The 27,712-nt window shown below is 39.5% G+C and overlaps 2 protein-coding genes and 2 non-coding genes across 4 annotated transcripts in view; 1 reads left to right on the plus strand and 3 right to left on the minus strand.

The window, feature by feature from the left end:
• LOC139709946 (laminin subunit alpha-5-like) overlaps positions 1–26,434 on the minus strand; it is a gene marked incomplete at its 3' end in the record, with an annotated part of 126,050 nt that extends 99,616 nt beyond the window's left edge. Inside the window, 8 exon segments of the mRNA XM_071621897.1 lie at positions 530–667; positions 1,306–1,443; positions 2,123–2,257; positions 4,381–4,590; positions 7,398–7,605; positions 8,586–8,747; positions 10,755–10,988; positions 26,017–26,434. Of these exon segments, the coding sequence (XP_071477998.1) occupies positions 530–667; positions 1,306–1,443; positions 2,123–2,257; positions 4,381–4,590; positions 7,398–7,605; positions 8,586–8,747; positions 10,755–10,988; positions 26,017–26,415 (1,624 nt within the window).
• Positions 15,207–19,218, plus strand: LOC139709943 (uncharacterized). The gene is made up of 3 exons (XM_071621894.1): positions 15,207–15,264; positions 17,369–17,936; positions 18,639–19,218. Exons 2-3 carry the CDS (start codon positions 17,417–17,419, stop codon positions 19,151–19,153), a joined length of 1,035 nt encoding a protein of 344 aa, XP_071477995.1. The 5' UTR covers positions 15,207–15,264; positions 17,369–17,416; the 3' UTR covers positions 19,154–19,218.
• Positions 16,400–16,472, minus strand: Trnat-ggu (transfer RNA threonine (anticodon GGU)). The gene has a single exon. It is a non-coding gene; the product is annotated as a tRNA-Thr (tRNA).
• Positions 16,668–16,740, minus strand: Trnat-ggu (transfer RNA threonine (anticodon GGU)). The gene has a single exon. It is a non-coding gene; the product is annotated as a tRNA-Thr (tRNA).
• Positions 26,435–27,712: the final 1,278 nt, after the last annotated feature.

The raw sequence follows: 27,712 nt of genomic DNA on the forward strand, positions 1-27,712 counted from the left end.
CACATGTGATATGAAAATCCACGGTATCAAAAATATCCAATTCATGGATATATCTAACATGTGATTCATTTATTTGTATGTCGTTTAGTTTTGTTAATTATCAACGTTCATACACTGTTATTATATGTAAAGCACTTCAAAAAATTTTGTAAAAGGTGGTATATAAAATTTTCTCATAATCATCATCCTTATTAATTTCTTGTGTCTGTTATAACATCCATTAAGCTCAGCATTTCAAGGTGGGTGACAAATCTATGAAGTAGGCAGGTTAACACTTGTGGAAGATTTACAAGGACATGGACAAGTGTTTGTGGATGTAGTATTTTCTACAAGATTTATCGTGGACGAGCAATCACCAAGACATCATGTAGAAAAAAATTGTCAAGTTTTATCTACGTCACAAACAATTCTGCCAGGCCGGTTAACATCAATCCATCAAACATCCTGATGTAACAATCAACCCCGGAGGTACAGCGATTCATGTTTCCACGGTGACTAGAGTTTTTTTTTCTATTCTCAACTGACTTACCCCTGCATGTTGGGAAGTCGTAGAAGCCATCCGCGCACTCATCGCACGAGCGGCCGTTATAGACATCGCGGCAGGAGCACTGTCCGCTTTCGGAGTCGCAAACAATGTCGTAGGATCCGATGTAGTTACAGTCGCACTCTGTAGATGAAGAAGAGAGTTTATTCAATGGTGGCCGTCCTTGTCATTACATCTACACTGCACCATACATACCTTAACTTTTTTTTAAGCATTGCACGGAGACACTAGTTTGATTTCATTTAAGAAATGAGATCAATACCCAAATTTCGAGTCTCATCGTCTGGACTGAAAAGTGAAGACTCTTTCATTAATTTCACCATTTATATGTATAACTTTTCACACTGCCCGTATAAATTTGCGCAATTTAACTTTTGATTGCTATCGATACCACTCATCCATGACAAGGAAACATTTGACGAGCAATCAAATCTACACCTTACATATACCTTCAATTATTAGATACACAAGATTTGTATCTTTAATTCTTCTCCAATAAATGATATATTAATATAATGTAATATATCAATTCATAAAGCGCAGAACTTATGTGAATATACTGTTCTTCGCTACAGAATTCAGATGCAGGCCCAGATATGTAGAAGTGCTGCAATAAGTGCAGTAACACTTCCTAGCTGTGGAAATATTTGAGCTTCATACCTGAACTCTGCATATGCCTGTACAAAACATATCTTTAGCACTTCTGAGAGAACGGGAAAACTTTGTAGCACAGTCATATGCGGATCGTAACGTTCACTCACGTTTGCACTCTGGGAAGCCGTAGAAGCTGCTGGCGCAGAGGTTGCAGTTGCGCCCGATGAAATTCGGCTTGCAAGGGCACTGACCTCCGTTGACCTGGCACACTTTGTTCTCCGTGCCGTTGACGTTGCAGTCGCAGGCTACGAAAGAAGAGAGGAGGCAGATATAAATTACATGGTCCCCTGTGAAAACATGCAGTCATCAGGGAAATGGAGATGGGTAGATTAAAACCAATATCACATACTATGTATAAAGTGTTTTGATTTGTTTTATGTGGCTGCTAAAGAAGCAATGAATACTTGTATGCAAGCAGTCATGTGACCCATAGTTTTATTTCAATGGAAATCATAGAGAATCTTTTTTTTATGTGCCATATACAATGTATAATGGGAAATATCATTATAATCATCAGTAATTGCCCTTACAAAGTCCAGGCAAATGAGGATAAAGTACCTAAGGACACAACCACGACACCCAGGGGACTTGAACCACAGACCTAATATTTAAAATCACACAACAGCTCCTAACAATGTAAGGCAAGGGAATGAAAACAAATCATGTCACACAGCCTTCAAGGAGAATACATCTAAAATCAGAAGAGATTATCCTAGGTACAACTGTAAATACGACTATATCATTGTCATAATCGTCATTGCTGTTATTCAGTGTGTATACTGTTTTTATGAAAACAGCAGAAACTTGTATAGCATTGGGTTTGTTTGTTTGTTTGGTCAATCTATTCAGCCACTGCAAATACGCTCTTTACATCACTCAATTTGACAAGAATCTTCAAGAGAAAACGTAGGATTTGGTACTTACGGATGCAGTTGGGGTAACCGTAGTAGCCCTCGTTGCACTCGGTGCAGTCCGGCCCCGCATACTCTGGCCTACACTCACACTGGCCGGTGTACGGGGCGCAGTTCCCAGTGGACAGGACGGGGTCACAGTTGCAGGCTGCATCAGGAAGAACATCACAAGAAACAAGTAATGATTAACTGTTTTTGTTTTTAATCATAGTAATTCCCCAAAAGTCTTGTACTATGTGGAAGTAATGGTCATATCAACAACAAATACATTAACAATACTATTACGACAATGATGATGAAAACAACTACACCAATAACAACAGCACAAACAAAAACAATGAATAAATAATCATGATATACAATACAAAAATGACAATATTAAACTAGAAATATCACTGAAGGTGATTAATACCCCCACCCCGTGACGACAGTCTTACCCAAGGAATGATCTTTCCTTGATCTTCTGCCATTTAAATGCCGTTACCATGGCAACGCAGCTTCCGACACGTCCGAAAAATATGTCTTGCACATCTTCCCACCAAGACTATTGTGTGTGCCACATTTCATAAGCTTTTGTCAAAAACTGAGGAAGTAGTTCAATCCACAAGATCTTTCCTTGATCTTCCGCCATTAATATGCCGTTACCATGGCAACGCAGCTTCCGACACGTCCGAAAAATATGTCTTGCACATCTTCCCACCAAGACCAATGTGTGTGCCACATTTCATGAGCTTCAGTCGAATACAGAGGAAGTAGTTCAATCCGCAAGATCTTTCCTTGATCTTCTGCCATTTATATGCCGTTACCATGGCAACGCAGCTTCCGACACGTCCGAAAAATATGTCTTCCACATCTTCCCACCAAGATCAAGGTGTGTGCCACATTTCATAAGCTTTGGTCAAAAAACTGAGGAAGTAGTTAAATCCGCAAGATCTTTCCTTGATCTTCTGCCATTAATATGCCGTTACCATGGCAACGTACTTTCGGGTTCTGTCAAAAAATGCGTCTTGCACATCTACAACCAAAGGCACACATCTGTACCAAGTTTCATGGAAATTGGGCAAAAACTGAGGAAGTAGTTTGCAACACAAAATTTTCCATCATTTTGGCTCATAATATGTGAGCTGTTACCATGGCAACATACTTTTTGTCACTGTCAAGAAATGTGTCATGCTGACCTATATCCTAAGACAAACATTCAATATGAATTCCATGAGAATTGGAAGAACACTGATGAAGCAGTTTTGCCATGAAGCATTTTGCCCTATATTTTACCAATAACATGCCGTTACCATGGCAACGCACTTTTTGCCACTGCGGAAATATGTGTCTTGCACATTAACATATTCAGATGAACATCTGTACCTAATTTCATAAAAATTGATCAAAAACTGTGGGAGGAGTTCGCGACGCAAGATTTGTACCCATTTTTGCCCATAATATGCCGTTACCATGGCAACGTACTTTTGGGTACTGTCAAAAAATATGTCTTGCACATCTACAACCCAAGGCACACATCTGTGCCAAGTTTTATGGGAATCGGTTGAAAACTGAGGAAGTAGTTCGCGACGCAAGATTTGCAACGGACCGACCGCCCGACCGACCGCCCGACCGACCGCCCGACCGCCCGACCGCCCGACCGTCCGCTGATTCCTATATACCCCCTTCAAACTTCGTTTGGCGGGGGTATAATGACGCCATCTGTATTCTACATTTCCATGCACAATAATCGGCTACACCAATAGTCCAAGTATCAAAATCAGGAAGATTCCAAAACAAATTTTATTTTAAAATGTGTTTTATCAACAAGCAAACCTACTGTAAATCGAGGAATGTTCGCATGTATCTTAATTTCGCGAGAGCGAAGATTCAGGAAATTAAAATGCACGTGAAGGCTCTTGTCTACACTATATGCATTGAATGCCAGAGACACTTCATGAAAATTTAATAACGTGAAAAAGTTTGTCGGCTCCAATTCGCCAAAATTTCATGCCACTAAAATGTCATGTTTTACAGTTGTTCCCTAATCAAAGAGAATTTACTGATAGTCTCTTCTCAAGACATGAAGAGCCAACTAACATCTCCGCGAGCCTCTCCGCCCAGCTCTGGCTCTGATTGACGAGTTCCATCGTGAAATCGAACTCGACAAAATGAATACTTCGGGTTCTCGGTTTCTCCTGCTTGAGATCTGTTAAAAAAAGATGTGACATCATAATCAAGACGCAATGAGAGCGAGGGGGGGGGGGGGGGGAGGGAGGGAGACGAACTTACGCTGGCAGATGGCGAAATCAGACAAGTCCCTGCCCTCCTGTCGGTAGTAGCCGGGCCGGCAGAGGTGGCAGTTGACCCCCATGGTGTTGTGCTGGCAATTCTGGCAGACTCCGCCGCCTTCCATGTTGCCGCTGATGTCCATGGATTCCATGCGCTCGGCGACGCCGGCATCGTACACGCACTCGTTGGAGTGGCCGAAGCAGTTACAAGCTGTTGGGGGCGAAGTGCAATGAATTGTATTTAGGTTGAACAAACATCATCTAAATGTGCATGTTTTACTACTTGCTGAACTTAAGCCCATCTTCCTTACTGAGGCAAGACATGTATGCAATCTATGTGTCTTCACCAGCTGGCTAAGCCCTGGCAGCACATGAGTCAAGTGATAACCGGCCTAATTGAGTCGTTTCATACACATTACAAACTGTGAGACCATCATATTCAAGCATCACACAGATAAAAGAGATGATCGATTGCACTACAAATATCATTCCAGAAAGAGAACATGTCAGAATGTTCAGCCCACAGGAAAACATAACAACTGGGCCCCGTTTTATCAAAAGATATAAACAAAATTTCCTTACCACACAGGCTGCCATAGACTTATGATAGAAATCAACTATATATAATCAATTATAACTCTTTCATTAAACAGGGCCCTGGTCAGCACTAATAAATTACAATACTCTGTTTCTGGCATTCATCTCTGTCACCTTTTAAGAGTGGCCCCTGCACTCCACTTAGCACTCATGTTCATTTCAAGTCCACCAATACCACTGTCCCATATCTAGGGATACTTTGTACATGTGTAGTTTGTCTATATATATAATTATGCATTTCATCGGAATCCTTAAAAGGGTGAAGTATCAAAATTGTAATCTGTACAATTTCACATATTTTCAGTATTTGAATCCTCAACAGAAAATCTAATTGTAGTGCACCAAAGAAGCCTACAAATTTTGGACAAAAGGAAAAAAAGTGACAAGAATTACCAGTTGCAGTATGATTAAGAGGGCAAGCGGTCAAACCAGTGCCCTGCTTGACCACTTGGGTCAGGCCAAGCACCTTTCAAGGATGCATTCTTTTGTTTCACCTCCATTGTTATCACTGATAAGCCCTCATTTCAAGGCCTGCTTGACCAGTTGACCAGGGAGTCATTAAAAAGAATTGTAAAGACCTGCAGTGAGGTGAATCTGCTCCCACAATGGGTATTTATCAGTCTGTTGGAGACATATGGGGGCAAAAACTCAGGAGTTGACTAGTACAAGACATAGGACCTTATCTAGCAAATTGTTTAATCTCCTCTTTATGTTGAGGCAAGAGGGTGTCTTTGAAAGGAAAGAAGAAAAGACAGGGGTTACATCACACTAATCCCAATGAAAATGGCATGAAGAAAGCTTTTATGCAGCTTTGACTCTGAGAGCTTCTTATAAGAGAGTCCACAAATCCAACACATTTCCACTCTGATCACAAATACAGAGGCCTCCTTTAGACCTAATTAATCCCTTCATTGAATTTGTGCAGTGTGGCTTTAAGGCCCAACTCTTCAAGTTTTGCTGGGTTTTTTTTCCTTGCTGTAGACAAAAAGGACTGAAGTCTGAGGACTAACCAACCATTTCATTCTGATTGATTCGAGCCTTCAGTGCAGAAAAGTCATACTTTTAACCCGTTGAGAACGGACCAATTTTGTTACAACACGCATTTCCCATAGACACTTGCCCGAGTATACTCGGGACTCGTCCTCAATGGGTTAATACCTAAACTGCAGTTATTGTGAGATTTAGACAGACACATCAAATCCTTGTGTAAGAGCCTCTCTCATCAGTTTGTTCCATCATTTCCATAGCTAGCACAGCACAATGGCAGATTCATTTGCAAGTGTCAAAAAGAATCTTAACTAAGACTACCAACTAAGAGAAATTCACACTCCTTTATATAGATTTGTACAACTAGGTACACACAAGGTAATAACAAGACTTCGGCAAAAAGATTGGCATGTGCCAGTGTGACTGCTCTAATAGGTCATTCATTACAGAGGATGGGGATACAGGGTTTTGACTTTGAAGTAGCAGTACGATCAAAATCTGATTTTTGGAACAAACATAACTACAACTTATCTAAGAGGAAAAGGGAGAAGATGAAACAAAGAAGAGTTTAAAAGGAAGAGATGGGAGAGGAGGGCAAGGTGGATGAGGAAGAAAAGAAATATGATGACAAAGACAAGGAGAAAAAAAACAGAATGAGAAGAGAAAAGGAAGAGAAATAGGAGAAAGGAAAAGGAGGGAAAGGAGAAGAGGTAAGAAGAGAATGTGAAGTAGCAAGTGGAAGAAGAGGAAGAAAAGGAGAAAAAGGAGTTAAAACAGGAGAGGTAGAAGAGGAAGACAAGGAAGAGGGATGAGAGGAGAAGGAAGAGAAGGAAGAGAAAGAAGGATGTTGATGGCAAGGAGGAGGCAGAAGAGATGGAAAGAAGAGTAACAGGAGGAAGAAAAAGTGGAGGAGGAAAAAGAGGAGGTAGAAATGAAAAGAAGAAAAATACAAAGGAAGAAGAGAATGACAGTGCAGCAGAAGGAAGAGGAAGATTGTTAAAGAGGAGAAAAAGATGAAGAAGAAGATGAAGAAAAAGAAGAAGATAAACAAGAAAGAGAAGGAGAAGAAAAAGATGAGGAAGAAGAAGAAAAGAACAAAAAGAAGGAGAAAAGAAGAGTAGAAGAAAAAGGTAAAGATGAAGAAGATGAAGAATTAAGAGAAGAACAAACAGAAGAAAAGGAAGAAGAAGAAAGAAAACAGATGAAGGTAAGGAAGAGAAGCAGGAAAACAGCAAATGAGGAGGAATATGTGGACGATCTGGAGAAGAACAAGGTAAAGGAAGAAAAGCAGATAGCAAAGATAAACCAAAGACAGAGGAAGAGACAGAGGAAGAGGAGGAGGAAGTGGAAGACAGAAAGAGAAACTGAGGATGAGGTGAAAGATGAAGAGGAGGAGGAAGAGGAAAGTGGGAATGTAGAGGCTCGGAAACTCACGTTCACACTCAAAAGGGTTGCTGTAGGTTGATGGTCGCCACGCCTTCTGCACGAACCCGGGACAGCACTCGTTGCACTCCGCCCCACAGGTGTTGTGCAGGCAGCGGCACACCAGTTTTTCTTCGACGTCCGGCAGGTCGCACAGGGTGGCGTGGCCGTTACAGGCACAGCGCCCTCCTATGGTGATGTCCTTGATGCTGTAGAAGTACTGCAGGTGGGAAACACATGTTTGGAGTTGGGAGAAATTCAACGTCAGCATGAAAAACTGGTGCCATTTTTTTCCTTCCTTTTTTTTTTAATCCCTGCAAACATGCCAACATGCAGAGAGCTTGCCAACAGGGTCTACAACTGTCTGTACACTCATGCTGTTCAGTTTGTGTATTGCTACTGTTAATGCTATCAACACACAAACACACAAACAAACACACACACACACGGTGCCAAATTCTTCTGACAGACTACATAGCGAGCAGACAAGGATTTGGTGCCAAGTGAAAATTAAAACCAGGTTGACATGTGAACAGAGCCACAAAAAGAAAACATACAAATTTGTTGTGTCCTATACTAACAATGAACTGTTGATGAGTTTGATCAGACTGACAATGCATGAAAGAAATAACTTTTACCTAAAGCTGGATTTGAATGAAATTCTTAAGGAGTTCATGAACAAATTATGTATGTCATTTATCTCATAATGACTAAAAAAGGTACTAGAGATAATAGATTGCATGACTGCAAAGTTTAAAATATAGTTTATGATACTAATCTAAAAAGTTACACTAGTATCAAATTTCACAACCTCTGATTACATAAGAAGTTTTGTTTGCATGGAGTGTGTCTGCTGCCATCTTGTGACTAAAATCTCTACTGTTCGCAATGCCTTTCTGATTATTTCAATTGTGTTATCATTCAGGTCTTTTGGTTTTGAAATTGGGTACTAAGTTCTGCCTTTAATACACCATGCTCTTTATCGACACTTAATGCTCCAATATTTTGCTGATGTCTACCATTTTTTTTTTTTTTGGGGGGGGGGGGGGGGTCGTGTCATTTTCGAAGATAGGCCTTCAGAATTCTAGTCAGAGATTTCAAACTCAATATTGAAACCAACTGACTTGTCAAATAAGTGTTTTGTTTTGTTTTGTTTTTTGCTTTTTTTTTTGGAGGGGGGGAAGGGGGGTCTTCACGTACCCTTCGGGTGATGGTGGGGTCCTGACGGGCCACAGCCATGAGATGCCCCAGCAGGGTGTTGGTCTGTTGGAGGCGGATGCGGATGTTGGTAGCCTTGATCCAGTCCTGGAGTGTAGAGGAGTGCGGGGCACCTGGTCGGTTGTTCACCAGGGACACCACAATCTAACGGCAGAATTCGACAAAAAAAAATTTGATCAAGTCAGAAGTACAAATGTACATGCCTTTGTGTTCGAGATAATGCTGAAACCTCATTGCAGTTTTTCTCCACTACAAACATAAAAGAGAAATATATTGCACTTTAAAAATCTCTCAGCACTCGACATCAAATAGATTCATTTTATTTCATTGAAACAGAAACAACCACCAACACATCTAACTAATCAATGAAGTAAGAAATTTACATTTGGGTCTTAAAAAGTAAAGCTTACCATAAACTGAATTTCAGTATTTTTTACAAGGAAAAAAAAAGAGATTCCCAGTACATCGATTTTATCAACACAACCACCTGACATCTAATAGACCACAATAATGTAAGAAACATTCATGTCAAATGTCACCATCTTATTTCAAGTGTTGAATGAATTTTATAGGCCAATCTACCAACTGTGACAAGAGTAGGAATTTCACTGCAGTGCAAGGTGTTAAATGGTCTCCTGAATGGCATATCCAATTCAAAATAATAAAAAAAAACAGAAATATTTGTGAAATTTGCATAATATGCCAATTGGCACCTCTCACAATTCAAAATTCTATCTAAATTGAGCATCCAACTACTCAATTTGAGATACTTAGTATATGATTAATCTGAACTAAACAGTTTGAACAATCTACAAAAATGTAAAAGCCCAAAATCATATTTTCTAGATCATTAAACACAATGGACGCATTTTCAAGTTGGTCACATGGACACAATTTGCATAAATGCAAATATGTTGTTAGCACACTAAAAAAGAGACAATGATTCCACTTAAATATGCTTTTTTTTCTTGATTTCCAATGTAAGCATGCAAGGATTCCAGATTCAAAGTAGTCAATCATATTGCTTTCTAAATGTTAAAGTTGATTGCCTTAGTAATATTGATGGCATAACTTATTATGAGCTTCCCAGAAAATATGACTGCGCACAAAGTCTGAATGTTGCCGTATGCATTTGACTGGTCTCATACAAGTACTGTACGAGCTGAAATTTTCGCGTACAGATATTTTTGCGAATTCCTACATAGAGGACATTTTCGTGTGTTGTTAATTTCGCGGTTGCGAGGGTCTAACCAGGGAGGTGAGACAAAAAGGAGTGGGCACTCTGCCCTGAGGGTTTTCCCTATCACTCAACACAGGATTACAAGGGATCAGTGCCCCAACCGAACAAGTAAACGACCTCTTACGTAACGAGGTCAGTCTGATCGTTGTATCACTGCTGTTTGATGTTCGATCCTCGGGGCCGCGGTGATTTGGCCCTCTATCGTTAGGAGTATGGACAGGCCAGTTGACTTGTGTGTGTTCACAAGGACGTGTATGAGGGTTTTACATTCTTTATGCAGGCTCACACGGCATATACTCTTGGGACCTGCTAGTCTAAGAATTCAGCTCTCGATAGATACAAAAATTTTACTAGCTGCAAAATTCAAAATGTGACCATGCAACCAGTTCACTGGACATCACAATGCACCAGTGTTGTTTGCTGGCACAGCAATGGGTAATGCACCAGTAATGCACCAGTATACATCACCCACCAGTACCACGTGGAGTAATCCAGGTTCTGGCCAGGGAGGGGTGAGACCCACCAGCCTGTTGACAAGGATTGCGCATGTGCACTGTGCGGCCAAGCGGCAGTAATCTAGTTAGTGGAGTGGTCTCTTGGGGAGTGCGGCTCCGAGGATGGTTCAAAAGACACTAATCCAGTGCCCACTCCTTTTCCTCTCACCTCCCTGGTCTAACTGAACTTAGCTATTCGCGCGTTGTAATTTTCACGTGTTGTTATTTTCGCGGTTCAAAGGCGATTCGCGAAATTCGCGAAAATAAAACCATCGCAAAAATTTAAGCTCGTACAGTATATCCCACAGTTGCATATCTGTACGTGGTATGAATATATGACAATTTGATGTGTCTAATAGTACCCATGTTGTTTTGGTCCGGGTAAAAAAACAAACAAAACAAAACAAAACACCTCACCTCGCCATCTTCAAGAGGAACAATATCGGAATATTCGGTCGTGCAGATGACGTCGTCATCATGGGTGATGTCCTCCGTCAGCTCCGTGCCGAACTTCCTGCAGTCCGCCGGCGTCTCGGCAAAGTACTGCCAGGGTTCATAGGTCTTGCCGTAGTCACGTGACCGCTCCAGGATCCACATGCCGGGGCGCGGCGAGTTGGCAAACTTGATGAGGATGTAGGCGACTTGGTAAAGCTGCAGAGGAGAAATGACATTGGAAATATTCAATGAAACATTTCAAGAATATGATCATTTATGTGAACATGTACTGGAAAGTCCTCCTGAATTGTATTTGGGAAGAGTGATAACACTCATCAGCTTCAACAAAGACATTTTATGGTTTATTTTCATTCTTTTGTGTTTGTTAAAATTCTCTCTTTTTTGGGCGGGGGGGGGGGGGGGGGTGTCAAGAAGCACCACGATACCTTTTCTCAGTGAAAATCTAGCAATATGTTTGCCACATACATTTCCTGTTGAACAAGATTTTGATGTCCATAGATGTGAACTTTTCATATATTAGGCCTACTCATCACCTCTAAAAGGGCAATTCTGGGCCAGTCAGAAGCAACAGCATGAAAAGAAAAAGTAACATTCTGTAAGCAAAAGAGAGATCTATCCTTTACAATCAAACTTGCATTAAAATCAGGGTAGGTATGAAATGGTGAAGTTTTACTAATAGTCGTCAAACAGTTTTCCAAATGAGTGACATGGTGATGATATCATCTCATAATATTTGATTAACTGTGTAAAAAACCCCCAAAAACAACCTGATGAAAATTAATTTTTCCTGCCATAAAAATGTAAAATATAGGCCTAATGTAATTTCTGGATGAATACCTGCAAAATAATGATCCCTCAGATACATTAGGATCTGGCCTAGAATGGCCCCTTTTATACGAACTTCATTTGCACCTGCACTTAAAAAAGTACAATTTACAAATCCTGGTCAAGAGTATAGAAACCAGGTTGAAAAGCCAAGTTCTCACACACACACACCCTCGTTTCTCTCCACACACCCTTGGTTCTCACCTCCCTGTTCTCACCATGGACCTTAGGTCCATGTTCTCACCAACCTTTTTTCAAATACCCAACTCAAAGTGACCCCGGCTGACCTCCAAGTTGGTATGCTGGGGCAGGAATGGTATTGTATCAGAGCTGAGGAATGTTGGGGCCAGACAAGGGAGGCATTCATAGTCTGCCTTTCCCAGGCACAATGCAACCTCAGTCTGAAGACCGGAGTTCTGATAGGTTTGCTGGAATGGATAAATCCAGCTCATTAGCTAGAAGACATCTTGCTCGTTCGTATGATATATTACCAGTCAAACTTCCAAACTGGATTTCACCTTGTAAAAGTGTGTTCTTACACATTCATTGAATTACAAAACAGTCAAGTTCAGGTCAAAGGGTATAAGATCTACAAGACTATTCAACAATCTTGCTCTGCAAGTGCAAGAGGCTGCCCTACTGCACTGGTATGATTCTGACGGCTACCCCAACAAACTGCAGTTTCTATCTGGCCATATGCCATCTATATGAAGTTACCCATAATGGCAACTATTCTTGACAACATGTTTGGTAATAGTTTTGGTTGAGGTGGGGATTCAGGTTTTAAAGGGACTGTACAGTGCTGGTTGAGGTAGGGATTCATGTTTTGAACATTCCTAAGTGAGACAATCAAAAGCCTCTTATGAAATATGAAAGAGCATGTAATTTTAAGAAGGATTCAATGTTTATTTGATGAAAATTGGTTTTCAAATGGCTGAGATATCAAAAAAAGTGCTAATAATAAAAGGCGACATGCCACAACTTTATTAGGATCTCTTTGTTTCACCTTGTTTTTGGAAATCTCGGCCATTTCAAAACCGTCATAGAGTAGTTTCTGAATATCTTGCAAAATGTTAAAAAGCTAAATCTACACCTCGACCAGAACTGTACACACCCTTTAACTCTTTGCAAAATAATTGGAAATCACTTTATGTGAAAGAGCATACAATTCTAAGAGGAATTCAAAGTTTATTTGATGAAATTGTGGTCCAAATAAAAGGTGGACCCACAAAAGAAATCATTGGATTGCAACAGAAATCATTGTAACAGCAAAGAAACACTCTCAATCACAAATGACTGGAATTTAAACATCAGTTCCTCAGAGATGCCAAGTTCAAAAAACTCTTATGAGTGAGATTTTTATGACTCGGCGTCTCAGCGCTCGCGCGCATGCGCACGCGAACGAGGAGGGTGTCCCCCTCCCATGGTAGGGAGCTTTTTTAAATTATTAGCTCTTAATGAAGCGATCTGATGCATACATAAGTGACTATCTTTTACTAATTTTGAAAGGCAAAAGGGAAATATACCTTCAATTGCAACTAGGCCTATCACTCTAAATCCTTTGAGCTATGCTCATTATTTTTGGCCCAAATTGCAGACTTTACCAGATGCGTGAGAAAAATGGGTGACATGCGTGAGATCGTGAGACAGACCCTAAATGCTTGAGTCTCACGCAGAATGCGTGAGACTTAGTAGCTCTGGTTCCTTTACATCAGTGGCCGTGGTGGCCCAAGATCGCTAAAAATAGATGGTGGGCCAGCAAATTTCCAAAATGGTCCTCTTTTGGTAGCCCAATCGCAGAGGTAAGATTCAAATGGATTGCTATGTTTCCTTTTTAATTTGGGCCTATTCAACCTTTTTCGGGGGTCACAAAAATTCAAAGTTTAAAGATCTATTCAAAGATCAGAGAAAAAAGTTTGTGTCAATTCCCAACAATGACAACAGCAAGGTTTGTATAGACTGCGACACAAAGACACTTAAAGGGAATGTACAGTACTGGTTGAGGTGGAGATTCATGTTTTGAACATTCCTCCTAAGTGAGATAATGAGAAACCTCTTATGAAATATGAAAGAGCATGTATTTTAAGAAGGATTCAACGTTTATTTGATGAAAATTGGTTTTCAAATGGCCGAGATATCCAAAAAGGTGATAATAATAAAAGGCGACAGGCCACGCCTTTTATTAGGATCTCTTTATTTCACCTTGTTTTTGGATATCTCAGCCATTTCAAAACCGATTTTCATCAAATAAACTTTTGATACCCCTTAGAATTGCATGCTCTTTGACATCTCACAGAGTGGTTTCTGAATTTCTCGCAAAACGTTAAAAGCTAAATCCTCACCTCGACAAGAACTGTACACACCCTTTAAGACATTGCTAATTAATGTAGGCCAAAAATGGTGTTCTGCACATAGGGGAGACAGTCATTTCCAGTTTCCACTGTCAAACCGGGGGGGGGGGGGGGGGGGGGGGGGGGGGGGGGGGGGCCCTACATTGACTTAGCGTTTGCATCTCACTAGTATATTTCTGACAGTTCCCTTCAAACACATTCATACACATACAATATGTAGGTCTAATATTATCAAGGCAAGCCATGCTACAAACTAGAGTCAGGACTGCCAAGAATTTTCTTGTTTTTCTAAAGATGAAATATACGCCAACATATCATCCCTACAGGCTACAAGCTTTTAATAATGAAGCCCCACTGCAGGTAAAGAAAGTGGTCTTGTGAGCGTGTGTTTGCATCAAGTACAGAGTATTTTAAAAAGAAATTCATAAACACAAATATTCACACTCAAACCACTAAAACTGTTGCCATGAGTATCATAATATGTGGGTCTGTGAGTGCAAACACATTGTGAAGAGAGAGTGAGAGAGAGAGAGAGAGAGAGAAGGGCAGGTGACAATGTATTTCATGTACCAAATGACAATCTTGATTTCTATGGAGTGCCAACATTTAAAAGAGTGAAAAGTCTTAACTCCATAGGCCTATAGCAAAAAAATAAATAAATAAATGAAAAAAAAAAATCTCGCTACATCAAATGAGTTGTGCGATATGCCCGTAAAAAAAAAATAAGAAGGAAAATCAAGGAAAACAATGCAATGTTTTCACAAAATTGAAAACTTGTTTTATGGGTGTTTGTTCAAGGGCTTCTCTTTTTCAAAGCATAACAAAGACAATTTTACATACTTCAGTAGTAGGTTTGTACTTTTTTCATGACTTGGCAATATTTCTTCAGTGTTCATAATTACCTACAGTAAACTATGAAAATATGAAAGTCTTGAAGAATGAATGCATCACGCACACTAGTATTTGCAGCATAGCTCTGTGATTTCCATTTCGCCACCCACATACTGGCAATGCTAACCTACAGTACACTGTATGTGTACACACACATACACACAACAGGCACAAAGGGGATCTACCCAACAAGCTCACACACCACACACACACAACACACAATGGATACACAACACACACACACACACACACACACACAGAGTGCAGATTGTCGCTCATTCATATCACAAGTGTTTAGGATGATCCTACGTGTGCTGCACACTTTGTATGCAGCACTTAGGACTGATTCAGTTGCATCCTACACCACTCTCCCAGACTAGAGCGCAAATCTGACCCAAACATAGGTAAGTTTTTCTCCCAAAATACACATTATTCTGTCATTTTTATATACTGGTCTCTTCAGTACTGAGTTTAAGAAAATCTTCTAAGCTTTGTAGTCTTGTTCATTGAGGATTTAACCCAATATGTTGGGTGATAAAATAGGCTGACTTGCAGCAAGATACGGCAAAATATAGTACAGAGCACAAGTAGTTAGGACAACCTATAGATCTTGTGCACACTGCGTGCAGTGTTTGTTAGCATGGTCGATCTCAATGTGTGTGCACAGGTGATGTACAAATGGGTGCCTGTGTATGTAATGTGTGTGTGTATAAAGGTTCATTCATTATAATGCACACACTGCACACTCGCAGAGTGAACCAGATGAGATTGCCATTATACAGTATTTGAAGCTAGTAGGAAATGCCTACACTAGGCCTACAATTAAATATTTCTCCCTTGCATGTCTTGACTGTAATACAATGTAAGCATAACAACACAATTATATACAAGTACAAAATGATGACACAATTATGTCATCTTATTTGCATATCATGTGACTGACCAACATCAATGTATAAAAACAAGTGAAAATATAAACTTTGTTGTTAACTTTCTTTTATATCTCTACAAATGATTATAAAACTTTCAGATTTGATATTAATGTTTATTGTATTAAATAGAATTATGTTTCCCCAAACATGTATGTTTGGATTCAGCAATGGCATAGAGTTCAAAGACAAAAAATGATAAAAGCAAATTTTCATGTCATCACCTCACAATTTTCCTCTAATCATACAAAAAAAAAATTCAAAAATGATGAAAATTGAATTCTTCTGCTCTGAAAAATGTATTTAAAACATACTGTTATTCCCACCTGAGTAACTTCAAATAACTTTGAAATAATGATCAATCAGAGATATTAGGATTTGAAAAACCAAAACACTAGAAATATCAAGATTTTATGAACAAACTAGGCTATCGATGGCATTTGTAAGGCTATGACAGCATTACCCCACTACAGGGGGCTACAACAGACATCAATGCTTAGAAAGCAACAAAATTTTGCAACTGATTGACAAATTGCCCTACATCGACGTAAATAAGCACTGAATTGATCAGTGTTTTAGTAGTAGCCATGATAAAAAATCATGGGCGTACATACTCGGGCAGGATTCGAACCTACGACCTCCTGATCACCGGACAGGCGTCATCTCCACTAGACCACCGAGCTTTCGCCCGAAAGCAAGTGTTGGTTCTAATCCTTATAGCATGCAGCGGGTACTGCTTTGTTATTCAAATTTATGAATTTTCTTCCGTCGAGATGTTTTCATTGCAACTGATTGACAAATTGCCCTACATCGACGTAAATAAGCACTGAATTGATCAGTGTTTTAGTAGTAGCCATGATAAAAAATCATGGGCGTACATACTCGGGCAGGATTCGAACCTACGACCTCCTGATCACCGGACAGGCGTCATCTCCACTAGACCACCGAGCTTTCGCCCGAAAGCAAGTGTTGGTTGACCATGATTTTTTATCATGGCTACTACTAAAACACTGATCAATTCAGTGCTTATTTACGTCGATGTAGGGCAATTTGTCAATCAGTTGCAATGAAAACATCTCGACGGAAGAAAATTCATAAATTTGAACAACAAAATTTTGTTATTAAAAAAGTAAACAATTTGGTTCCTAAAATTATTACATGTACATGTATACTTTATTTGATCATTCTGATGAAATATTAATACAATGAAAGTACAATTGTACTATTAAGTAAACTTCAAGTCCCACAGACTTTGTTATAATGAGAGTCATCTCTATCGGCATTATGGCTGTTCAAGAAATCTTTTGTGACAGAGAGAGAACTTCAACATTTCACAGCTTTTCATAATTTTTATCACTTTGGATCAAATTTCCAGTGTTATACTTGTAAAATTTTACACTTTCTTTTCAGACTAACTACCAACTGATCTGGCATAATCTGAAATAAACTAACTGACTACACTAAATGTTAGAAACTTTTCAAAAAAAATTCCCACTTGAGCAACATATTTATGATTTTGCAATAAATATCACTGAGTGTTCAACTCTTCTTTGTGCATTCACTAAATTCTACTCCACAGCTCCATCCCAGAGACTTCTACACAAAGTTTGTACCAGTACTTCAAACTATGGGAAAGAAGGGGGTGAAGGCAATGCAAAGGAGGAAGCCAAATTATTCCCTGGAAGAGATGAAATTCCTCATTGGCAAGTACAAGGAGCACCGGCGCGAGCTCGACAGCTCCAAACACCTCACGCAGACCAACAGGGAGGAGATCTGGCGCGACATCTACGATGGGTACCGAGAGGCCCTGCCCGAGCGCAGCAAAACCCGCACCTTTCTCGACGTCAAGCGGAAGATGATCAAGCTGCGCAGCGAGGCGCAGGTGATGTTCAAGCGCGAGAGGATGCGGGCGCGGGGCCAGGACATCAGCAGGTTGTCGATGCGGGCGAAACGCATGGTGATGTCCAGAGCTCACAAGATGATGCTGAAGGTCGTCAAGGGCTACGCTATACAGCCCTTCGACGAGGAGGAGGACGACATTAAGAAAGAGGAATACAATCCCCCCTACATCGAATATGACGACGACGGGTTTGTGCCGTGTGATGATGCCGATGACAACAGTTACCAGGAGGCGGATGATGAAGAAGGTATCAAAATGAGAAACCTACTTGCAGTATACCTTCCTAAAGTCACTATTTGATATTTCTTACCATTCCCCAGGCACACCTTTTTAACAGTTAATGCACCCAAATATCAATTAATGTACATCAAATTATAGTCCAGTGTTCATATGGCTCTTGGAGACAAAAGTACAACTTAAACTCCCATAATGTTTGTATAATAAAACATTGTACAGTCTCCACATGAGAACAAGGAAAGTACAATGTGACTCTGAGTCTGTATCTTGTGTCTCACCACTTGATGATACTACACTTCTTGCATGAACGTCACCAGCACAAATATTTGATTATTGTTCAAAACTCCAGCAACAATGCAACAATGCAAATCATGGATTCTATCATCAAATTTTGGCTGAGTAAGCCACTATAAATGTGTTACAATTTGTAGCTCTATCAAATTTGAATTGATGCACTATGCTTCATCTCTCTTCTGATGAGGCTACCTAGAAAGATTAAGCGTTTTGTCATTAGTTCCGACATTGTTCTGTTTTACATATATTCAGGAAAGTACCACTTGCCAATCACATTGACTTGCATGCTTCTTACTTGTGCTCCACTTCCCTCTTTCGGACATGTAAAAAACAAAGATTGATTCAATAACCTAAAAGCTTCTTTGCAGTTATCACCACCTGACGTTTTATTATGGTGCCATTTTCATTCTTACTGCAGATGAAGACATTGACGGTGAAAACGATGATGATGACAATGATGATGATGATGATGATGAAGACGAGGAGCACGCTGAGAGGATAATGAGGCGACTTCTCTTCCCGAATGATGTCCTGGACAGTGACAACCACATCTTTGGAAGAAAAGCAAGCACTGCTGTGGATACCAGGGAAAGGTCGACCACACCCAAGCGGAGGAAGGGGAACGAGGAGCGATCTGCAACGATACAGAGCATCCTGGATCTCCAGAGGGAAAAGATGATGATTGAGCGGGACAACCTCCTCTTGGTCCAGCGCAAGCTTGCCCTGGAGGTCAAACTGTTGGAGAAACGCCTCCTAGATGCCGGTGGTAGGCTCGATTCATCTGGAAGCGGACTCGATGGAGGATGCATAAACACTGGTGGTATCAACAGCCATGGAATTCCACACATGGATGGCCTTCCATCAGACAATATTTTATATTCACATACACCCGATATTAAGGTGTCAATCAAAGACCTGCATGCTACGAATTAACAGACAATTGCCACAAAGACATTTGAACTGTGATAAAACACCGAAACATCGAAAGAGTTGAAAGACTAAGAGCAAACATTCTTTTTAACAAACTACATTGTAATGTTGTCTATTTGTATGACTTTAACAAACTAATGTTGTCCGTTTGTATGATCAAGTTTTGTTAATAGACAGTCCAGAAGCATTTCATGTAATATTTAAAGATGTTTTAACTGTAGATGATTTAGGCTTACAATGATAAACTGCAGATGCGCTTCTTTTCTCTCTCTCTCTCTCTCTCAAAAAAAAAACAACAACAAAATGAAGGACCTCATGCACTGTACATCGAGGGAGGTATAATACTAAACCTGAAATTTATCTCAGAATTGGCTCATTAATACACAAAGAACATCCAAATTTTGTTTTATTTTGTAATGTACTTCAAATTTTTATGTAAACAGTGTATTGGCTATTTATAGACAAGGTGTGACAAATGATGTCATCACCCACCCCAAAATCTTTCCTCAATTCATAGAAGAGTTGGGACAGCAGTTAACCCATTGTAAACTACAATGTACATAACATTGTACTATCAGTAGTCTTGGGTGTACTCGGGTGCCCAGGTGTCTACCCAACAATATGGGAAATGATATGATATAGCAAAATCAGCGTAATCCTCAACGAGTTAACAGCAAGAAACTGTGGCATTGGTGAATTATAGCAACCAAAAACCAGTTCCTCTTTTATGTTACAAATGCACTTGGTAAGCCAATATTAGAAAATTGTGAGGTGGCAACATTGTTGCCTGATCCTACTTGTATTTGCCTATAAATGTGGGTGCAATCATGGTTGCAACAGACTATCTGGGTACATGTTGGCAAAATAAACAAGGTCTTCTGTATGTAGACAAATAGTAAAAAGTCATTGTACGATAGTTTTGATAAACTACCTGATATTAACAAACACCATTTTGTCAAATTGAACTGTAGTTTGTTTTTTTCAATTACTGTATACGCTATATATTTCGCGGGGGTTTTATTTTCGCGAATTTCGCAGGTCGGGAGCTATTCGCGAGATTAACAACACGCGAAAATATTACCTTCCAAAATGAATCCCTTGCCTTGATGATACGAACATTTCAGTACTAGTATACCATGTCACGGCTTACCGAACAGACCATACTGGCTAAGCTTGTTTACGCACATCCACGTCTACTTACGAATACTGTAGAGAGCCAATCCATTATCGCAAGGGGACCACTCGTCAGAAATCTAGGGGACCACTCGTCAGAAATCTAGCGCGATGGACTTAACCACTTCAAAAATGTTGAATTCTAACTTACTAGTTCGCAGAGTTTGACAAGTCTTTTTCATGCAGTGTATAACTAGTATCATTCTTATTTGCTAGTAAGTTGAAAATTCACACTTTCTTTGCCTTTTCATATTTTCTCTGGTCCCCCAATCGCGAATTTAACCACTCGCGAAAATGTGTGACAGCGGCAATTCGCGAAAATTTATGTACACGAAAATTATAGCGTATACATTATGTTTCTGTTAATTTTGGCTACTGATGCAAGAAAATATCTGATATCATAAAAACAATTTCAAAAATCCAAAGATGTTTTTGGTTCCTAGACTATCTCATTCTCACATCATAGGTTTTTAAATCAAACAAATCTATTAAACAAATTTCCCTACTACTATGATGGCCCAGACTAGCCACAAACAGGTTACCCTTGAGTACACAGGAAGTCTGTCTGCCAATATGGGACCCATACAGACCCTGACTCTCTGTACATTGTACGAGATGTATGACATGATTACCTGCTGTCATAAAAACCTGCACTTTTTGTATGACGAGTTCAAAATCTGTTTCAGTGAGGCTAACCACAGGCTTAACATTAGTCTATCAGATACAGACCCTTAATGAGTGACACCTACATGTAGGACACCTGACCTATACCCTGTAGTCTGAATGCCAAGTTTTTCACGCTGTGGTTCATTGCATAAAAGAAAGTACTAGTACAAAGCAGTTTCTGGTAGGCCTAACTGGTTAAACTACTGTATGAATTATCAGTGCCAAGAGACTTTCTGAACTTGCTTGAATTGTATCTTGAAAGCTGTCTTTATTGATGACTAAGTAGTCACAATTTTACGTTCAACAAACTCACAATCAACCCATTTCACACCATCACAAATGACACTACTACACCTTTCCTATCTTCCTAGCTCTACAAAAAATAAAATGAAACAAAAGAATACACAGAAGTAAAAAGCTGACGACAGCACATAGCTAGTACAGTGTGGTCAATGAGCCCAACTCCCCAACCCCCACTCCCCCTCCCCCCCCCCAAAAAAAAAATGTATTTGATAAGCATAAAATGATAATTCTATCCATGACTGTATAATGAATGCACAATGCACTTTTGACTGTCAAAATCTCCAGAGGCATGACACACACAAACACACACACACACAGGCACATCAAATCTCACTTTCTGCAGGAGGGGTACTACAGTGTAAACCCACTTCCTGCCTTTCCCCAGAGAAGAGACAACATAGCCTGGATTCAAAGACTAGCGGTCTTTTTGTTGGCTGTGACAAAGGGTTTGTTACCAAAGATGAATCATTGGATATAACCTGCTTCTCTTGGGTTTGAGCTCACAGAGCATGTGTTACAAAAGTTTCAATCTCAGTACACAATACACTGACAAGGGTGGGTGAGGGAGCATTATGGATGCTCTCTTTAGGTGGAAGCAATGCCTGTACAGACTACAGGTCAAAAGGCAGGAAACTGTTGTACACAAGCAAGGAGGAGTGAGGCTACACAGTGTGTACATTGTATCCTCTGTTTATGTTGAAGTGTGCTGCTGTGTATGTCACTTCTTGTTCAAGCTGAAATTAAATTAAGAATAAAGTCAGAAGAGCCAGAAAAGTTTATGTTTCATTGGAACTGGGTGATAATTAAGAAAATCTTAAAAATCTTATTTTTATCAAACAATAATAAAGAAACAGGGACAAAAAATATAATTGATCTCCTGCAAAACTAAATAGATTAGATGATATCATTGCTGCCCTTCTCTCAAATAAATTTATACGGAAAATGTAAAAATCATGTTGTTGATCAAAGATTTTGTGACTGATGCACCCCCACATAACACACACAAAAAAAAACACACACAAACAACCTTCTTTTTGAAAGCTATTATAATGCAACAATTTTATTTGAAAGATACAAAGTCTATCCTTTTCATTTAATTTCAACATATAGAAAATACAGCTAAGATTTGTATGCAGGTCAATGTGTAAGGCGATGACATCTCTCATTAGCCTCATCTTATTTGCAATCATATATGGTTGTATTTTATCAATGTTCTGTGAAAACTTCAAATCTAAACCTTTCATTCGATCTGCCTGATTTTGACAAAACTTCTTCTCTTCTGTTTGATTTTTACCAAAGTTATGAAAGTAAGTTGAAAATACAGTGTAATAGAAAAAAATAGGCTTATAGATTTTGTGGCTTCATGTCAACATTGTTATAAAATGCCAGGGAGGTGGAACATCCTACCTCCCTAGTTATGAATAGGGCCCAAGGGCCTATACTATATTTTCAGTTGTCAGTGCCTTATGTTTCTTTTCTTCTTTTTCTTGTTTATTCAAAAGCGAAGACTGAAAACTTAAAACCTAGTTGTGTAGATTTGTCATGAGCTTTTTAAAACACAGTCAAGACAAAGAGAACTTCAGTGAAAACCAGTCAAGCTGGCACAAGTCAAAAAATTGGCTAAGTCTAAAATAAAAGTCTACCCTGGATGGTAAAAATGAGTTAGTTCTCTCTTGTGCAAGTTGAAATTCACATTAGGGCCTCCATGTACATGTATAATCCATAGTACGTCAAATGATTTCCTCCATCCCTTTATCATGATTCAACATTGGCAAGCTGACTATGTAGTATTGCCCACCTAATCATTTTTCTCTCTCTCTCTGCCAAATTGTACAATTTTGCTGCTGTTTGCTCCGCCCTGGTACATTCGGCACTTCCTCTTGTTTTGGATTTCTCTCACTCCCTCAGCTCTTTCTCTTACAAATATTCATTTCCTTTTTTATCTTAATTTCAGTAGCAGGTCTGACTTCGCTGTCATTGAGCAAACCACAGGAAAAACAAAACACATTGTGAACACTGTTGGGGGAGTCAAAGCACTATCAAAATAAAAGCCAACCGCTATTGCCAGGTATCGGTGAAAGAATTTGGTTTCTATTGTTTTGGTCTGGCCTTCTTCCTTCCTTGCCGACGCGACAAGTTTAGTGTCTGTCTGTCATTCGCGTTGGTACGTGGGACTGAGATTCCACAGGAAACCAATGATGAGAAATCTGGCCATTAGTTTCTTCTGTGCTGCAAAACCCCTTCCTATTTGTGAATATCTAAATTACCTTTAGTGTTGTTATGTCACATACAACAATACTAACACCCTTTATAGGGAAAAGTGCCCAGACTAAACAATATCTCAATATCAAAAAAAAAAATAATAATAAATTGTAGTTCTATAGGTTCCAAAGTTATAACATTTCTTTGTGTATTTCACTCTTTTTGCCATTCTGATGTATCAAAATAAAATCCTGATGTATGTGCATAACAAAGCAATTTCTTTGCCTGAAGGATTTCAAGAGTTTGTCAAAACAAGAATCTCTTTGGCATAACTGACAGAGTTTAACAACAGTTTTAAACTCTATTCCAAACATCTAGATGTAGTTTTCTGTCATGTAGGAAAGACAATTCTTTGTTATTAATGATAATGTGGTATAAAATGAGTCATTTTCTCTATTTGCTATCTACTGAAGGACACCCAACAACTTTGAGCCATTCATTTTTCTTTGTTTTTTTCTTTCTTCATCGGAGTTTCCACACATGGGGGGGGGGGGTGTTCCCAAACTATATGAGTTTACCCCACAACCCTGTTTTGTAAGAGGAATCTGGCCTCTTTATTGACCACTCACTCTGTCTATCTCCACTGGGTAGGATTAAAAGGGGGTCTCCTCTTTACAAACCCACTAGGGGAAGAAATCCCCAGACAATGAGAATGCATTGGAGCCTATATCCAACTTGCTTTGCTTGGAATGCTGGGAACAAAGAGTCAGGGCAGAGGGAGATCCACTTCCAGAGGTTCTGTAAAAGAGGATTTTTTTTTTCCCGGCAAATTTACATGTGAAGTGGATGGATGGTCACTGATGTAAGGTGAAAATGGGGCAGTCCTGACAAGAATAGTGGAATCCAACAATTCTGCTGTGCTGCAGCCTGCATGGTAATAACCCAAAGCTGCCAACACTCATGCGGTACCAAAAGAAGGAAGATTCCAAGAATAATAGGGGGATACCATTTTACTTGTGTGTGACATATATACAACTGTATGCATACAGCCATCTCAACACTTCCAAATTCAGGTAGACATACATGCACATGTAAATTTGTATTCTCTTGTCAGAACATGAAGAAATCTTTTTCTTTCTTTTTTTCCCAGGAAGCCTCCCATAGAACCAGGAAGACTCGTCTGCTTTGCTCTGGTTAAGAAAGCATAAATATTTACACAATGTTGTTTGTTTGTTTGTTTGTTTGTTTGTGGTTTTTTTTTTTTTAGGGGGGGGGGCTAATGATGGGGATTACTTGGTGGTATTACAAAGTGGAACACATTTATAAGCAGCTCAAAATGGCATTCAAAGATGATTGGAAACTTATTTCATTTACATTCAGTTGCCAATGAGGTAGTTTACAACATGTACAAACTGTATCGTACAATGTATCTCGCAGGTAATGTTCATTATTCTGAAGATTTGTTCCATACAAATATGCAATGCTGTTTGTTATTCCAAAGGTTCGTTAAATATTCTGAAACACACTAATTCCCAATACCTAGAGGTTGGTAAATCTGAAAATGAAAAAAGGTTTGCTATTTAAAATCCAAGCATTGTGGCATTAGTCTGAAATGTTTGTTATTCCAAAGTTTCATAATTCCAAAAATGTAATAAGGATAATTATCCCAAAGGTTCAGAACCTTTCGAATATCAAATGAACCATATTTCATTTCCAGATTAACAAACCTTAGGAATAACGAACCTGTTGCACTTTTTAGATTAACAGACCTTTGGAATACCGGACTAAACGAACCTTCAGAATAATGAACCTTTGGAATATTGACCTGTAACCATATCTCTCACACCCAGCATACCATTCATAATTGTTTTGTTTTCAAGGGTGTGAAGTGTTCGTCTCACATCATACTCATAATTCATTACTCCATGGCCATGCTGTCACCATCATCACCATCATCATTTTATCACCTCCACGTCCACATCATCAACCACCGACATTGATAAAAGGTTGAAATAAATAGTACCGGTACTTAAAATTCTGCTCCATCAAGTAATACAGCAAGGCACAATGAATAATACCCCCTACCTCCCTGCCTGCCCCCCCCCCCCCCCCCATTTGTGTGAGGGTCTGTTTCGTACAAGCGGCCTTTTTTTCTTCTTCTTCTTTTTTTTGTGTACAAGAATGCCTGTCCTTTGGCTCTGAAGCTATTGAAAGTAATTTACCAGTCATGGTCACTGTTTTCTGTCTTACATCATCAAAACAGAACATATCTTCAGCATTTATAAACCATAATTTTCCTCGAATTGTGATTGAAAGGATGCAAAAATAAATTGAGACTGTTAAAGACTACAACAGCAGGCCTACAAGTAAACTTTAAAGATTGAAATGGACTGGAATGCTTGAATTGAATTAAAAGTAATAATTAAAGGCTTAGCTTCCACGCCCTAACCAGTACTTGGGGTCTTCTCTTGAAGCTTGGTTCTAAATCTAATTTTGCTCGCTTCTTGTAATCTCAGCCTCACCTGGCCCAAATTGATGGTGACATTGACTTCGTTGAAGTTCATGCCGCGGGACAGCGGAGGACTCTGCCACCATTTTTCCGTTCCGTCGATGGCGTACTCGATAGGGTGTGCCTTCGCCGGATCGTTGGGGTCACAGTTGTCACAGTACTGACCCTGAATGATGACAGCTTCTCCAGGTCGGTAGATGTCGGCCGTGTTACCAGTCAGTTTGCAGTAGAGTTCGCCTTGTTCTCCGGGGGTTGAAAAGCCCTCGCCGCAAGTAGCCGTCGATTCGATTTTTCGACCACGGGCAATGTTAAAGTATGGAGGATTCAATACAAATGTCTCGTTTTCATGGCCTGTCGCGGAAACGCAGCATAAAGCCGCGAAAAGGAGCGTCAAAGACAGCTCCAGCGCCATTTTCGCGTCCTCCTCCTCACGTCAGTCTTAACTTTTATGATGCAAACTTAGCCGCTCGCGCACAAGCAAGCGGATCGTATCGGGGAACGAACGGGGGCGGCTCAGCTAGCAGCTATGTAGGGCCGGTGTGTGTACGTGTGTGCAGTGTTCAGTCACTTCGGTAAACTTTCGAATGAAATACAAGGAAACAACAACAACAAAGCAAAACAAAGTCGGCTTCGCGATTGGCTGTAGTCACACGCTGGGCAGGGCAGTGTGTGCCCACATCTACCCACACACACACACATACACACACTATAACACACAAATTGTGACACACACAACGGTCCAGTGTACTAGCTGCTACGGTACTAGGAGTTCACTGCAGAGATTTGTTCAGTACACCTCATCAACACACACCCGCAGCCCATCCGTGCCCTTGGCAAAACCAGGGCAGTCGTGATGCCTCACCTCCCTGGCAAAAAAATGCATGAAAAGTAAACTATATACAGTACTAAACACACAATATACACCATGGAGCTACTAACTAGCCTCATGCTTTATTGCTCCATGCTAGTACAATGTACTCCGTATACCAAAAGGATTCCTTCAGGAACTGTTATCTATGAATATTATGTAATCAAATGTATTACATAATATTTATCATACCTGTATTACATCGATGATTGTGCTGTAGATTATCTTTTTCTATGTCTGGCTTCATAATCTTCGACGGTCTACTGACTGCTAATAGGTCCTATAATCTAATACAAGTATGGGAGAAATGCAAATGAAAATAGAAACTAACGCTTAAAGTCAAAAGGAGGTGACAAATCTACCTTACACTAAAATAGATTTATCTAAGCTGCAGGATGCATATTATATGGCTATACTTTTCAAAAATTTTTCTTTCATTCTATACATGAAAAAAAAAAGTCTTTATGTTTGTGGGTAAAATGCAGTGAATTATATTGCGGGATAATCAGCCCCCCAAAAAAAACATAATGAAGAAATGAAATAAAACTTAAAATCAAGTAATGATTAAACAAATCAATATACATAAATATACAAATTAGCCGATAGATAACACATAACTTGATAACTCTATATAATGAATTAATCAATAGAAATATGAATAAATGAAAAAACAAAATTAGAGATGTCTCATTCATTTTAGAAAAGAAAATAGAATCTGAAGTTTTCATGTTTGTAGGAAAGAACGCGGAAATAAAACCATGAGACTCGAAAAATACATGAATAATTCAACAAATCAATGAATAGCAAATAGATGAATGGATGAAAGATTAAGTAACTTGAA

This window comes from Diadema antillarum, unplaced genomic scaffold (genome assembly GCF_040938485.1).
Source record: "Diadema antillarum isolate AM-2024a unplaced genomic scaffold, OU_Dant_1.0 seq00001482_RagTag, whole genome shotgun sequence".
Lineage (NCBI taxonomy): Eukaryota > Metazoa > Echinodermata > Echinoidea > Diadematoida > Diadematidae > Diadema > Diadema antillarum.

Bases quoted from the DNA above. Each gene is read 5' to 3' on its own strand.
- LOC139709943 (XM_071621894.1), top strand. From the start codon at position 17,417: ATGGGAAAGAAGGGGGTGAAGGCAATGCAAAGGAGGAAGCCAAATTAT. The intron at 17,937-18,638 runs GTATCAAAATGA...TTCTTACTGCAG, and splicing joins GGAGGCGGATGATGAAGAAG to ATGAAGACATTGACGGTGAA.